The 16236-nt window shown below is 37.3% G+C and overlaps 1 pseudogene and 3 gene segments (V, D, J or C); all 4 read left to right on the plus strand.

Moving 5' to 3' along the window:
• The first annotated feature begins 1111 nt into the window (after positions 1-1111).
• Positions 1112-7267, plus strand: LOC133996916 (immunoglobulin kappa light chain-like; annotated as a pseudogene).
• Positions 7268-10575: 3308 nt separating this feature from the next.
• Positions 10576-11066, plus strand: LOC133996838 (immunoglobulin kappa variable 4-1-like). The segment is given in 2 exon segments: positions 10576-10627; positions 10735-11066. Coding segments are annotated over 2 exon segments (384 nt in total).
• Positions 11067-12555: 1489 nt separating this feature from the next.
• LOC133996839 (Ig kappa chain V region 3381-like) lies at positions 12556-13037 on the plus strand. The segment is given in 2 exon segments: positions 12556-12607; positions 12715-13037. Coding segments are annotated over 2 exon segments (375 nt in total).
• Positions 13038-14321: 1284 nt separating this feature from the next.
• On the plus strand, positions 14322-14897 carry LOC133996921 (immunoglobulin kappa variable 2-29-like). The segment is given in 2 exon segments: positions 14322-14373; positions 14590-14897. Coding segments are annotated over 2 exon segments (360 nt in total).
• The last annotated feature ends 1339 nt before the right edge of the window (positions 14898-16236 follow it).

The following is a 16236-nucleotide window of genomic DNA, read 5'->3' on the forward strand; positions in this document are numbered from 1 at the left end:
ATTATTAAATGAATTGTGGGCCTTTTAAAAGTCACCAATACAGGTGGGACATGAGAATTTTTCAGGACAGTGTTAAAGACAATGACACTGTGGACCTCTTATAAATGATGCAGGGATGTGAAATACAGATGAAAATGAAGTTATAACAGTTTACAAGGACGAAATAAATGTGTTAATGATCATCTTTATCTTAGCTTGAGGTACATTGGTTTAAGTTAAATAACAAATCACAATTAGAAAGAAACAGAAGTCAATCAAACACTTCACATGTTGATAAAGAGTAATATAAGTTCAGAAGAGACTCCTACATTACTGATGGTAAATTTAAAAGATGATGAAATAGAAACATCTGAAAACTTTAATAAGAAGGAATAAAATGCATCAGAGTCTCAGACATCTGCTCAGACTGATACCTCCATAAAATTAGCTTGATGATATCTGATTATACATCTCTAAACCTTCATCCTCCCTTCTTTCAGTTCTTACTGTGATACAGCAACTTAACTGTCATCACTCTCTTCCATCTTAAGTGTAGAAAGAAGTAAATTGAAGATTTTACCCAATTAAAATGAAGTTTTTAAATTCAAATAGATTCCCTTGATAAACTAAATTAAAGAAAATGTATTGTTCTCATCTACACTTTAAATCAATATCCTTATTAAATATAGTTACAAGTATGAACTCCTTTATCCGACCCTGCCTCTCAAGAGACATTCAATAGATTTGAGTAGATTTAGCAGATAATCTCCCAAAAGTGTTGTTGACGTTCTCATTTTGGACCTTTTTTTCTAAATGCCTGTTTAAATTTTTTTTTATAGCAAAACACATGTTTTCTCAAACACAATCAACTTTCTGTACCTGCTTGATTGAAGCCAAATACAGTTCTGTGCCTCATGTTTTCATCTTTCATTCATACTCCATTATGTCTCCAATTGTTTAAATAGTCAAAGCTTTTTGGGGGGAAACAGCATGATATGTTGAGGACAGCTCCAGTTGACTGACTCTGTGTGTTTGCATATCTGTCCTGCCTCTCTGCTCCCAGCCGTTAAGAGGCCAGTGTTGATCAGTGGCTGTCCAGACCTTTCAGAGCCACTGACACACCGCCAGCACAATGATGATGTCACTGACTCTACTGCTGGGCACCCTGGGGCTCCTTGTTCAGGGTGAGACTCTCTGCTGAAAACTTGGCTTCAGGATGCAACCAGGTTCACCACAATGATGTTCTGCTGTGATGGAGAAACACTGAAACAAGCAGCATTTACCTTCTTCCATCTATTCTCCATGTTAAATAAATGATACTCTTCTGTTTTCATGTTGATCATCTTTCTCCAAGCTGGATTTGTCTCAAAAATCTTCTCCTCTTTTTCATATTTTCCAGGATCATCAGGAGAAATCATCCTGACTCAGTCTCCTGGATCTCACTCAGCTGCTCCAGGACAGACTCTCACCATCAGATGTAAAGCCAGTTCAAGTATGAATAGCTACCTCAGCTGGTACCTTCAGAAACCTGGAGAAGCTCCTAAACTCCTGATTTATGATGCAACAAACCGTCAGTCTGGAGATTATGATCGTTTTAGTGGAAGTGGATCTGGGACTGATTTCACTCTGACCATCAGTAGAGTTCAGACTGAAGATGCAGGAGTCTATTATTGTCAGCAGCGTAAAAGCTTCCCATTCACACAGTGATACAACGTCGTACAAAAACCTCCCTCAGCTGGAGAGGAACTGGTCTGACTCAACAGCTTCACTCAGACCAAAAACAACAGAGGTTTGACATAAAAGACATCACTTATTACGGCAATAATTATATAATTATTCTTTTAGTTATTCAAAGTAAGTAAAGTATTAAAGATTATATTGTTGATTTAAAAAGAAAGAAATTATTTTAGTGTTAGACTTTATGTAGATAAACACTACCTAAACATCTCAATGCCTTTTTGCATGAACATTCCCATCATTTAATGCTTCTCTTTGGGCATTTGCTAGCAACAATCCAATCTCCCTTTTTGCCTCCGTCATGTAAGAAATTATGTAACTAACACACGCATAAGCGTCAATAACAAATTGGATGTCCAAATTAACCTTCCAACAATTTTTTTTTTTTTTTTGGAAGGATTTTTTTCAGGCATAGACACCTTTATTAACAGTAGAGAGACAGAAAATCATGACAGAGAGAGGGGGATGTGACATTCAACAAAGGTCCTCCGGCCAGGTGACGTACCAGGGTCCGCTGCGTATGTGGCATGCACCCTAACCACTCAACCACCTGCGCACCATACCTTCCGACATTTAATTAGTTGCTTGCTACACTGATTTAGCCAAACTTCATTAACCTGCCTTTTTAAAACTATTTGTGTATTTTATAGCTAAATGTTCATATGCAGCCTCAAAAGTACAAAAGTACAAACATACAAATTCAATCTGTCAATAACCGTAGAGACAGAAGATGCCTCATCACCACTTCTGTTCTTTTTCTTCATCATGTTTGTTGATATGGCTAATATATAAAGGTCTTTATATCAGAGTCAAATAAAAATTCAAAATCAATCAATATGTTCTGATATGTTTTTAAAATTACAGTGAAGTGAAACTGACAGCTAATAATGATGACAATAAAAACTGCAAAAATCAATGATTGGATAAACACGTCTTTATTTTCTTGAAATATTGAAATCACTGAGCAAGAAACATCACTACTGCAACATTTAAAGAGAGAGAGAGGGAAAAAAACAAGAGAGTAGCAGAGATCAGAGTGAGAGCAGTAGCAGAGTAAAACCAGTAGCAGAGTATCGGTGAGTCTGATCAAGACTTGGAACACTGGTCTCTCCTCAGTGTCTCTGACAGAGCCTTACAGCCCTCGGTGGCCTCACAGGTCACAGAGCCCACCTTCCTCCACTGGTCTGCAGTGAGCTTCAGGGTGCTGCTACAGCTGTAGAGGCCGTCCTTCTGCAGCACCGCGGGGCTCCTGCTCTGCTCCCAGTTGCTGCTGCTGCCGTCCACCTTCCAGGCCAGACTCCAGTCTGAGGGGAAGCCCTTGTTGGCCAGACATATGAGCGTGGCCTTGCCCTGGTCCAGCTCCTCACTGGAGGGGGGCAGCACCGTCAGGGTGGGACGGGCATCACCTAGGAGACACCAATCACATTAGAGGACAGGGACCACACAACTGTCAGTAAAACAGCAGACAGTTAGACACCGTTACTGTGTGAGAGTGGATTTTCCCCTTTAAGCAGTTTGTGTCAGATGTCTTTTCTGCTCCACCAGTCGCTCACTCACACATTGCTTCACTTCCCTTTAAGAAACCTCTCATGCAGATCAGCACAGAAAGACTCATCGTACTGTTTGACCTGAAATACATCAAACTACACTGCAAATAAAACAAGAACATGTCGTAACTTTCTTCTCAAAATCATCAAACATTTGAACAAAGCGTTACATTACAACACTCACTGGAAACATAACCAAACACAGAAGATGAACTGACCACCAGCTGATTTCAAACATCACTTAGCAAACTGTTCAAATTACTTCAAACTAAACAATGTAGAGATCGTACATTTTGCACATTTTCAAACACCATTTTTATCATCACTCTACTCAATTTTATTTGAACAAATTATTTTTGAACTGAGAGCAAAAATCGTAATCTTAAAATTAAAAATGACTCTTAGATAATGATTTTTAAATGAATCTAAATTTTCATCTTTTTTACACGTCAAGTTATTAAATTTCAGTATGACAGGAATGTGAATAGAAAAGTTTAGTGAAGCTGCTCTGAGTTATCCTCCATGATAAAGGAGGAGAAATATAAACAAGAATATTAAAAGTGCCGTTAATAAAAATTATATTTTTATCTATTGTAAGCATTCAGACACTTAATTTTAGACACAACTTTACAATATTATATTTAGTATTTGAACAGAAACTTACTTCCAACATCCAGTCTGGTTCCTCCACCAAAAGTCCACCACAGTGATACAAACTCATTGAGTCGTCGTACAAAAACCTCTCACTGTAGAGAGACACGGCTCTCTGACTTTGACACAAACAAACTCACTAAAATTAGTTTCTTGTTTAAAATATTTCTCAGATAAAACTGACAACAACCGAATGACACAATTTAATGACTGTATCTTTTTATTTAATAAATTATGAATATTAAATTCAAATTATATTATTTTATGGTAAGATTTTTAAATGTAATGAATTACAATTTAGAAAAAAACCTGTCAATTCACATGAAGTCCAAACCACATTAAATGAATCACTGACACATCCTAATCAATATTCTGATCAATTGATTAATCCATTGATTAAACAGCATCATCACAGTAATCCAAGTCTCTGTTGGAGTCAGTCAGAGCATTTCCATAGAGAGCCACTTTGCATCAGCAGCACCATGCTCCAGTGCTCTGGGAGAGTTTATAGTCCTGAGAGTTGAACACTGGATGACTGACAGCTGTCCTTCATGACAACAGAAGCCACAGACATCCTCCTCATCAAAAACATGACTTTGATCTCCGTCCTCATCTGGACTCTCCTCTGTTGCTGCTTCACAGGTAAAGTCCAGTGAATCAAACTCCTCTCCTCTATGAACATCCGTCCCTCTGAAATGAAGCCCACAAAACCATGATGCTGCTTTATGTTTTTGTCTCTGTATCCTCAGAGTCCAGAGGCCAGTACACATTGACTCAGCCTGCAGCAGTGAGATCTGCTCTGGGAGGATCTGCAACCATCAGCTGTAGGGTCAGTCAGAATGTTCATGGTGGTAACTACTTATCCTGGTACCAACAGAGAGATGGAGAAACTCCTAAACTGCTCATTTACTATGCTACCACTCGAGCATCAGGGATTCCAGGTCGTTTTACAGGCAGTGGATCAAACTCTGACTTCACTCTGACCATCAGTGGAGTTCAGGCTGAAGATGCAGCAGTTTATTACTGTCAGAGTCTCCACATTCCCAGTCAGTATGTGTTCACACAGTGATAAAGCGTCGTACAAAAACCTCCCTCAGTCAGACTGAACTGAAACTGAATTGACTGCTGCAGCTGGAAGCTGCTGCAGAGACTGATACAGTTCACTGAACACACACACGTTTCAGATTAAGAAATTAGAAATTCACATACTTGTAGCAATGAATCTGACTCTTTTACAGGTAATAATTAAAATATTTCTCATTATCGGTCTCACAACTTTGTACTGATGACCTGATAGAAACTGAAGGAACACAATATAGTTACATTGCAGTAAATGATAGTTCAAACCCTGTATTTGTTTTTTATTAAAGCATATGGAATATGATGTGAAGTTTTGCCCTGAGAACATCAGATTCCATGATGCTTGAAATACACTTCTGTATTTCTGTAGGAGCTTCCTGTCTCTGCTCCTCCATCCACATGCTGTGATACAGAACAATATAGTACAGAGCAGGACAAAGAGGACACATGTGAAAGACACCATGTAACACAGACTCAATGTTTCTGTTAAAATATTCTCATTTCATCTTAAACTTTGCACATCTTTTTTCTTTTAAATACCATCATTTGTGTGTAAAATGATGACTGTTATGACCCTCTAAAGGAGCTCTTTACAAAGAAGGCCAAACATAATAAAAAAGTCTAGAGTGCCAAACATTCAACCAGTGTATTAAGAAAGTAAATAACAACTTCAAACAAAAACTGATGGGTCGGATAAACTGAAAAAAAGAAGGGAAGACACACAGATCAGTTCACAAAGGGATGTTGGATTTAAAAAATATATAAATGTTGAAATATTCTCATTACATCCTGTGCTTTGACAAGCTTTAAAAGTACAATATGTGTGTAAAGTGGTGAAATTAAAAGATAAAATCCTAAACTCAAAGTCAGAAGAGTCATTTAACACGGTAACATGTGACAGCAGATATTAGTGTAACAATATGTTTAGATACATTATTTATTAAAAAAAACAAAACATTATCATTTACAGAAGGCATCATCATTTGGCCGAGAAATAAAAACATTGGAGAAAAAAAAACATGCACAAGAAAATAAATTAATCTTATAATTAAATACATACAGTCCTGCTGAAAGAGCTCACAGATGTTAAATTAATCATTATTAATCAGATAACACTTTGATAAATCCTGACTTTTACATGACTGTATTGTAAATTTAAAACCAGTGTATATATGTCTGGTGAAATTGTTGGCAAAAAACTGAAAAGGACTTAGCAATTTAAAAAGAAAAAAATTATTTAGGTGTTAGACTTTATGTAGATAAACACTGCCTAAACATCTCAATGCCTTTTTGCACAAACATTCCCATCATTTAATGCTTCTCTTTGGACATTAGCTAGCAACAATCCAATCTCCCTTTTGCCTTCGTCATGTAAGAAATTATGTAACTAACACACGCATAAGCATCAATAACAAATTGGATGTCCAAATTAACCTTCAAACATCTTTTTTTTTTTTTTTGGAAGGATTTTTTTCAGGCATAGACACCTTTATTAACAGTAGAGAGACAAAAAATCATGGAAGAGAGAGGGGGATGTGACATTCAACAAAGGTCCTCCGGCCAGGATTCGTTCCAGGGTCCGCTGCGTATGTGGCATGCACCCTAACCACTCAACCACCTGCGCACCATACCTTCCGACATTTTATTAGTTGCTTGCTACACTGATTTAGCCAAACTTCATTAACCTGCCTTTTTAAAACTATTTGTGTATTTCTAGCTAAATGTTCATATGCAGCCTCAAAAGTACAAAAGTACAAACATACACATTCTGTCAATAATGCATTGAGACAAATGATTTGATTAATATGTCTTTATTGTTTTAACATACAGAGAATATCTGCATTATTGAAGCAAAAAAAGAAAGACACTTGAGAAATGTGAAGATTGTGAAGAGAGAAATAGACAGAAAGAAACAGAGAGATTTAAAGACATCAGAGTGAGAGCAGTAGCAGAGTAAATCCAGTAGCAGAGTCCCAGTGAGTCAGATCAGGACTGGGGACACTGGTCTCTCCTCAGTGTCTCTGAGAGTGGAGTCTGGGAGCCCTGGGTGGCCTCACAGGTCACAGAGCCCACCTTCCTCCACTGGTCTGCAGTGAGCCTCAGGGTGCTGCTCCAGCTGTAGAGGCCATCCTTCTGCAGCACCGCGGGGCTCCTGCTCTGCTCCAAGCTGCTGCTGCTGCTTCCGTCCACCTTCCAGGCCAGACTCCAGTCTGAGGGGAAGCCCTTGTTGGCCAGACATATAAGCGTGGCCTTGCCCTGCTTCAGCTCCGGGTCCAGCTCCTCACTCGAGGGGGGCAGCACCGTTAGGGTGGGACGGACATCACCTAGGAGACAACAATCACATTAGAGATCAGGGACCACACAACTGTCAGTAAAACAGCAGACAGTTAGACACCGTTACTGTGTGAGAGTGGATTTTCCCCTTTAAGGAGTTTGGAGTGTGTCAGATGTCTTTTCTGCTCCACCAGTCACTCACTCACACATTGTTTCACTTCCCTTTAAGAAACCTCTCATGCAGATCAGCACAGAAAGACTCATCGTACTGTTTGACCTGAAATATATCAAACTACACTGCAAATAAAACAAGAACATTTCATAACTTTCTTCTCAAAACCAGTAAACATTTTAACAAAGCGTTACATTACAACACTCACTGGAAACTTCACCAAATACAGAAGATGAACTGACCACCAGCTGATTTCAAACATCACTTAGCAAACTGTTCAAATGACTTCAAACTAAAATTGAAACAATGTAGAGATCGTACATTTTTATCATCACTCTGTTCAATTTTATTTGAACAAATTATTTTTGAACTGAGAGTAAAAATCGTAATCTTAGAATTAAAAATGATTCTTAGATAATGATTTTAAAATTAATCTAAATATTCATCTTTTCTACACGTCAAGTTATTAAATTTCAGTATGACGGGAATGTGAATAGAAAAAGTTTAGTGAAGCTACTCTGAGTTATCCTCCATGATAAAGGAGGAGAAATACAACATGAATATTAAAAGTGCCGTTAATAAAAATGATATTTTTATCTACTGTAAGCATTCAAAAACTGAATTTTAAACATAACTTTACAATATTATATTTAGTATTTGAACAGAAACTTACTTCCAACATCCAGTCTGGTTCCTCCACCAAAAGTCCACCACAGTGATACAAACTCATTGAGTCGTCGTACAAAAACCTCTCACTGTAGAGAGACACGGCTCTCTGACTTTGACACACTGAACTAAAACTACAAGCTCTCAAGATACAGCTCCACCATTAAAATTGTATATAATATATTTATCTTCTGAATTCATGTTTTATTTTCCTTCCAGTAAGATTCTGAGTTTTAAATTCAAAAGCCAAGTTTGTCACTAACTGCAATTTTTTTTTAGAATTACATCCTTACATGATGTGGACATGGATAAACGGGCTAAAATTAAGGAAATAAAATTAAAATAACTCCTGAAATTACAAATATTTTAAACATTTGACTTACTTCCAACATCCAGTCTGGTTCCTCCCCCAAAAGTCCACCACAGTGATACAAACTCATTGAGTCGTCGTACAAAAACCTCTCACTGTAGAGAGACACGGCTCTCTGACTTTGACACACTGAACTAAAACTACAAGCTCTCAAAATCAGCTTCACTATTAAAGTTTTATATAATATATTTATCTTCTGAATTAATGTTTTATTTTCCTTACTGTAAGTTTCTGATTTTAAATTCAAAAGCCAAGTTTATCACTAACTGCAATTTAAAAGAATTACATCCTTACATGATGTGGACATGGATAAACGGGCTTAAATTAAGGAAATAAAATTTAAATAACTCCTGAAATTACAAATATTTTAAACATTTGACTTACTTCCAACATCCAGTCTGGTTCCTCCACCAAAAGTCCTCCACAGTGACACAAACTCATTGAGTCGTCGTACAAAAACCTCTCACTGTAGAGAGACACGGCTCTCTGACTTTGACACAAACAAACTCATTAAAATTAGACTCTTGTTTGTAACATTTTTAAGATAATTTTAAAGCTGCAATGTTCAAGTGAAATGCAAATTTCATGATTGTGTCACTTTGTTTAATAGATATTAATTTTAAATTCAATTGATTTTTTTTGTGGTAATACATTTAAATATAATAAATTACATTCTTAAAAAAAAGCTGTCAATTCACATGAAGCCTAAACAGCATTCAATGAATCACCAACACAACCTAATCAATATTTATTTATTTCATTAACCTTTATTTAACCTCAAAAGACCACTGAGGAGGGATCTTCATTTACAACAGTGTCGAGACCAACAACAACGCATGAACAATATCAGGAGGCAAAATAAAATAAAATATAATAATGATTGAATGCAAGTAGATAAGATAAAAACACGGTAAAGTTAAAAACATTTGCAGTCAATAAAGACAAGGTCTGAGATAAGGCCTTTGAACAGCTGTAATGGTTCTAACTAATAGCGCAACAACCCTATTCTGTGATCGAGTACCAATATCATGTGACTTCAGGGTGAATAGCTGTAGTAAAGTTTCATATATAATGTTTTTTTTGTAAAGAGTACAGCAGTGGGTACTGTAGGGATTGTTAGGTATAAACCTTCAGGCTGAGTGGTACACAGCATCCAGTGAATTCAATGTAGAAACAGCTGCTTTACCATAAATTACATCCCTATAATCCAAAACAGATAAAAATAGTGATTTGACCATTATTTTTCTGTGGAGAATAGGGAAGCTATTTTTATTTCTATACGAAAAACCAAGTATTGTTCTCAGTTTACCAATAAGTGTGTTAATGTGACGTTTAAAATTGAGATAATTGTCCAGCCAGATGACAAGATATTTATACTGGGGCACTTTCTCTATGCATGTGACATTAGCAGAAACAATATTGCGGGATTCAGTGAGAGTATTCTTAGTGAACAGCATCCATGTAGTTTTGTCTGTGTTTATCACTAACTTATTTCTATGTTAATGAAGTTGAAGTGAAACAAATGAGGGTTTCAGATGTTCAAAGGATGACTAAGGAGTGGTTGAAGTACAATATTAAACTGTGACAACAATGTGAGTTGGAAAGGAGCTGTTATTTTTCTTTTCAAAATGTACTTGGATCATGACAGGAGCTGGTGAAAGAGTGTAAGTAGTAGCCATATTTACCATTTTTTAGTGCAGCAGTTTATTGAATCCTAAGTTATCTGAAAAGAAGTGGAAGGGGGTTTTGAACCGCCTAGCTTGAGCCCAAGCTCTGTTTCTAGATATAAAAATCTCAGCTAAGTCAGCCATAAATCATGGGCTACATCGAGCTTTTACTCTTACTTTCTTAAAGTGAGCATGTTTATCAACAATGCATATTCAGATCAATTGATTGATCCATTGATTAAACAGCATCATCAGAGTAATCCAAGTCCACGTTGGAGTCAGTCAGAGCATTTCCATACAGAGCCACTTTGCATCAGCAGCACCATGCTCCAGTGCTCTGGGAGAGTTTATAGTCCTGAGAGTTGAACACTGGATGACTGACAGCTGTCCTTCATGACAAAAGAATCCACAGAAATCCTCCTCATCAAAAACATGACTTTGATCTCCGTTCTCATCTGGACTCTCCTCTGCTGCTGCTTCACAGGTAAAGTCCAGAGAATCAAACTCCTCTCCTCTCTGAACATCCGTCCCTCTGAAATGAAGCCCACAAAACCATGATGCTGCTTTATGTTTTTGTCTCTGTATCCTCAGAGTCCAGAGGCCAGATCACAGTGACTCAGCCTGCAGCAGTGAGATCTGCTCTGGGAGGATCTGCAACCATCAGCTGTAGGACCAGTCCACAGGTTTATTTTGAGAATAACCACCACCTTTTAGCCTGGTACCAACAGAGAGATGGAGAAACTCCTAAACGTCTCATTTACTGGGCTACCACTCGAGCATCAGGTATTCCAGGTCGCTTTACAGGCAGTGGATCAAACTCTGACTTCACTCTGACCATCAGTGGAGTTCAGGCTGAAGATGCAGCAGTTTATTACTGTCAGAGTTTCCACTATCCCAACAGTCAGCTTGTGTTCACACAGTGATAAAGCTTCGTACAAAAACCTCCCTCAGTGAGACTGAACCGAAACTGAACTGACTGCTGCAGCTGGCAGCTACTGTAGAGACTGATACAGTTCACTGAACACATGTTACACTATCTCACACACTCAGTTTTCATTAAGTGGATTAAATAACTCACACATTCCCACTTTTAGGAAGAATGAAAAAATATAAAAATATCTCAATGAAAACAGTTTTCTGGACAATGATTGTCTTTGTGGAAATCAGTGAAGTGGTTCTTCCATCACTGCTTTTCACCATCCGTTCTTACCCTGTTATGGTTTGAACCAAGGTTTTTTAAATACTTATGATCACATTGATTTAACAATGAGGAGAGAGATTGTCTGGAAACTGTTGATAACAAATTTCTTGGTTATGACCTTTGACCTCCGTCTGGGTGGATCACATCTCAATTATATCCTGTTAAAATAAAATATGAAGACACAAATTACTATCAGAAACTTTCATGATCATAAATCCCACCTTCAAAAAATATAAATCTCACATAAAATATTATCTCATAGTAAGAAACTAATTACAGTAAGTTGATCAAAGATTTGACAATATTTAAAATGTGCAATTGTTTTTCTTCATATTTTCTTAATTTGGAGCTATTCACATTTCAGTTTCACAATAACATGCAAATATCAATTTATTGAAGCTGGTCTGACTTCAACTCCATGATTCACAAGCAAGGACCACACCACCAATGAGATACGTTTGACAATTTATTAACAAGATTTGAATGAATCGTTTGTGCTCTTGATGTGGTGTGGGGAGTCCATATTAAGGATCCGCTGCTGCGCCCGGGCAATGAGGACCCCCTTGGAACCTATGAGAAAGGAGAGAAGAACGGAAAGAGAGGGCGGGGGGGGAACTCGAATACGAGAGCGAAAGTTGGGGAAGAGGGGTTAGGCTGGTTTATATAGGAGCCGGAAGGGGTGTAATTGGGGTGTGTTCCCGCTCCTGAAACTGCACTTCACAAGCTTCGATTAAAGCAGTGGAATTAAAACAGGAAAAAATGAAGTCAGGATATTTTTATTTATTGGAAACATTTAATGACATTTAAACGCATTAAAGCTTTAACTTGCAAAATTACTTATTTGCAAAATCCAGTGTTGTTCTGCCAAAAGTCCACCACAGTGATGAAACTCATTGAGTGGTTGTACAAAAAAAACAAATATAAAATAAATTTGCCCAAACACAAAATCTTGAAAGTAAATACAAATAATATTGAGTCATTTTGTGTAGTATTCTGACACATTTATTGATCCATTGATTAAACAGCATCATCAGAGTAATCCAAGTCCCTGTTGGATTCAGTCAGAGCATTTCCATAGAGAGCCACTTTGCATCAGCAGCACCATGCTCCAGTGCTCTGGGAGAGTTTATAGTCCTGAGAGTTGAACACTGGATGACTGACAACTGTCCTTCATGACAACAGAAGCCACAGAAATCCTCCTCATCAAAAACATGACTTTGATCTCCGTCCTCATCTGGACTCTCCTCTGCTGCTGCTTCACAGGTAAAGTCCAGAGAATCAAACTCCTCTCCTCTATGAACATCCGTCCCTCTGAAATGAAGCCCACAAAACCATGATGCTGCTTTATGTTTTTGTCTCCGTATCCTCAGAGTCCAGAGGCCAGGTCACATTGACTCAGCCTGCAGCAGTGAGATCTGCTCTGGGAGGATCTGCAACCATCAACTGTAGAGTCAGTCAGAATGTTTATAATGGGAACTACTTACACTGGTACCAACAGAGAGATGGAGAAACTCCTAAACTTCTCATTACCTATGCTACCACTCGAGTATCAGGGATTCCAGGTCGTTTCACAGGCAGTGGATCAAACTCTGATTTCACTCTGACCATCAGTGGAGTTCAGGTTGAAGATGCAGCAGTTTATTATTGTCAGAGTCAGCATCATATCAACAGTCAGTGGGTGTTCACACAGTGAAACAGCGTCGTACAAAAACCTCCCTCAGTCAGACTGAACAGAAACTGAACTGACTGCTGCAGCTGGAAGCTACTGCAGAGACTGATACAGTTCACTGAACACACACACACATTTAGCTTCTCCTTGAAGTTGTCCACAGTGTAGATCTGTAAAAGTGATTACATGTGTGTTTAATTTAATTATTAAATGAATTGTGGGCCTTTAAAAGTCACCAGTACAGGTGGGACATGAGAACTTTTTCAGGACAGTTTTAAAGACAATGACACTGTGGACCTCTTATAAATGATGCAAGGAAGTGAAATACAGATGAAAATGAAGTTATAACAGTTTACAAAGAAGAAATAAATGTGTGAATGATCATCTTCATCTTAGCTTGAGGTACATGGATCTAAATAAATAAATCACAAATAGAAAGAAACAAAAGTCAATCAAACACTTCACATGTTGGTAAAGAGTCATATCAGTTCAGAAGAGACTCCTACATTACTGATGGTAGATTTAAAAGATGATCAAATAGAAACATCTGAAAACGTTTATAAGAAGGAAGAAAATGCATCAGCGTCTCAGACATCTGCTCAGACTGATACCTCCATAAAATTAGCTTGATGATATCTGATTATACATCTCTAAACCTTCATCCTCCCTTCTTTCAGTTCTTACTGTGATACGGCAATTTAAATGTCGACATTCTCTTCCATTGTAAGTGTAGAAAGAAGTAAATTGAAGATTTTACCCAATTAAAATGAAGTTTTTAAATGAAAATAGATCCCCTTAATAAACTAAATTAAAGAAAATATATTGTTCTTATCTACAGACATAATACATATCCTTATTAAATATATTTACAGGTATGAACTCCTTTATCCGACCCTTCCTCTCAAGAGACATTCAATAGATTTTAGTAGATTTAGCAGATAATCTCCTAGAAGTGTTGTTGACATTCTCATTTTGGACCTTTTTTTCTAAATGCCTGTTTACATTTTTTTTAAAGCCAAACACACGTTTTCTCAAAAAGAATTAACTTTCTGTACCTGCTTGATTGAAACCAAATACAGTTCTGTGCCTCATGTTTTCATCTTTCATTCATACTCCATTATGTTTCCAATTGTTTAAATAGTCAAAGCTTTTTTGGGGGAAACAGCATGATATGTTGAGGACAGCTCCAGTTGACTGGCTCTGTGTGTTTGCATATCTGTCCTGCCTCTCTGCTCCCAGCCGTTAAGAGGCCAGTGTTGATCAGTGGCTGTCCAGACCTTTCAGAGCCACTGACACGCCGCCAGCACAATGATGATGTCACTGACTCTACTGCTGGGCACCGTGGGGCTCCTTCTTCAGGGTGAGACTCTCTGCTGAAAACTTGGCTTCAGGATGCAACCAGGTTCACCACAATGATGTTCTGCTGTGATGGAGAAACAATGAAACAAGCAGCATTTACTTTCTTCCATCTATTCTCCATGTTAAAGAAATGATACTCTTCTGTTTTCATGTTGATCATCTTTCTCCAAGCTGGATTTGTCTCAATAAGCCTTCTCCTCTTTTTCATGTTTTCCAGGTTCATCAGGAGATATCATCATGACTCAGTCTCCTGGATCTCAGTCTGCTGTTCCAGAACAGACTGTCTCCATCAGATGTAAAGCCAGTTCAAGTATGAGTACCTACCTTCACTGGTATCTTCAGAAACCTGGAGAAGCCCCTAAACTCCTGATTTATTCAACTACAAGCCGTCAGTCTGGAGTTTCAGATCGTTTTAGTGGAAGTGGATCAGACAGTGACTACTCTCTGACCATCAGTAGAGTTCAGACTGAAGATGCAGGAGTCTATTATTGTCAGCAGCGTAAAAGCTACCCGTTCACACAGTGATACAACGTCGTACAAAAACCTCCCTCAGCTGGAGAGGAACTGATCTGACTCAACAGCTGCACTAAGACCAAAAACAACAGAGGTTTGATATGAAAGAAATCACTTATTACATCAATAATTATATAATTATACTTTTAGTTATCCAAAGTAAGTATAATTTATTAGATTATTTTGTTGATACAGTGTCAGAACAGGATCACTGTGTTAGAGTGAGTCTTACTCAAAGTCAGAATCAAACACAGTTGAAGAATTATGACTGTTATGACCCTCTAAAGGAGCTCTTTACAAAGAAGGTCAAACATAATAAAAAAGTCTAGCGTGCCCAACACTCAACCAGTGTATTAAGAAAGTAAATAACTTCAAACAAAAACTGATGGGTCGGATAAACTGAACAAAATGAAGGTAAGACACACAGACCAGTCCATAAAGGTTGTAGGATTTATTAAAATATTCTATTTTCATCTTTCACTTTGACAAGCTTTAAAAGTACTGTATTTGTGCAAAGTGGTGAAATTAAATGATAAAATCCTAAACTCAAAGTCAGAAGAGTAATTTAAAACAGTAACATGTGACAGCAGATAGTAGTATAACAATATGTTTGGATACATTATTTGATGAAAACATCTTTATCATTTACAGAAGGCATCAACATTTGGCCGAGAAATAAAAACATTGAGAATATGATGATTGTGTTATTAAGTCAGAGCATTTCACTTTCACAATGTTTTTCATTTAGCAATGTTTTGAATTATTGAAATACTGATGTGAAGAAATAAAGTGTAAAACAGTTTCAATCATAAAAATGTCTTTTTCTGTCAGCTTGCAGCAGCAATGGGATCTGCAGTGTTTCTCTGTCACCCTCCAACTGCTCAAACAACAAGAAGAAAAGTCCAACTTAAAACTGAGGCAGACTGTTCAGCAGTGGAAGAATGGCATTTAAAGATCTTTACGGGGAAATAAACTGTTGTTTCTTTAATGGGTTTGATCATTTTCACTGTTGCAAACCTCCAATTTGATCAATAATCAATAAAAAAAAAACATGCAAAAAAATTAATCTTATATTTAAATACATACAGTCCTACTGAAAGAGCTCACAGATGTTAAATTAATCATTATTAATCAGATATCACTATGATAAATTCTGACTCTTACATGACTGTATTTTTAATTTAAAACCAGTACATATGTGTCTGTTTGAAATTGTTGGCGAAAGACTGAAAAAGACTTAACAATTATTTTAGTGTTGGACTTAGTTATGTAGATAAACACTGCCTAAAAATCTCAATGCCTTTTTGCACAAACATTCCCATCATTTAATGCTTCTCTTTGGGAATTAGCT

This window comes from Scomber scombrus, chromosome 16, assembly GCF_963691925.1.
Source record: "Scomber scombrus chromosome 16, fScoSco1.1, whole genome shotgun sequence".
Classification (NCBI taxonomy): domain Eukaryota; kingdom Metazoa; phylum Chordata; class Actinopteri; order Scombriformes; family Scombridae; genus Scomber; species Scomber scombrus.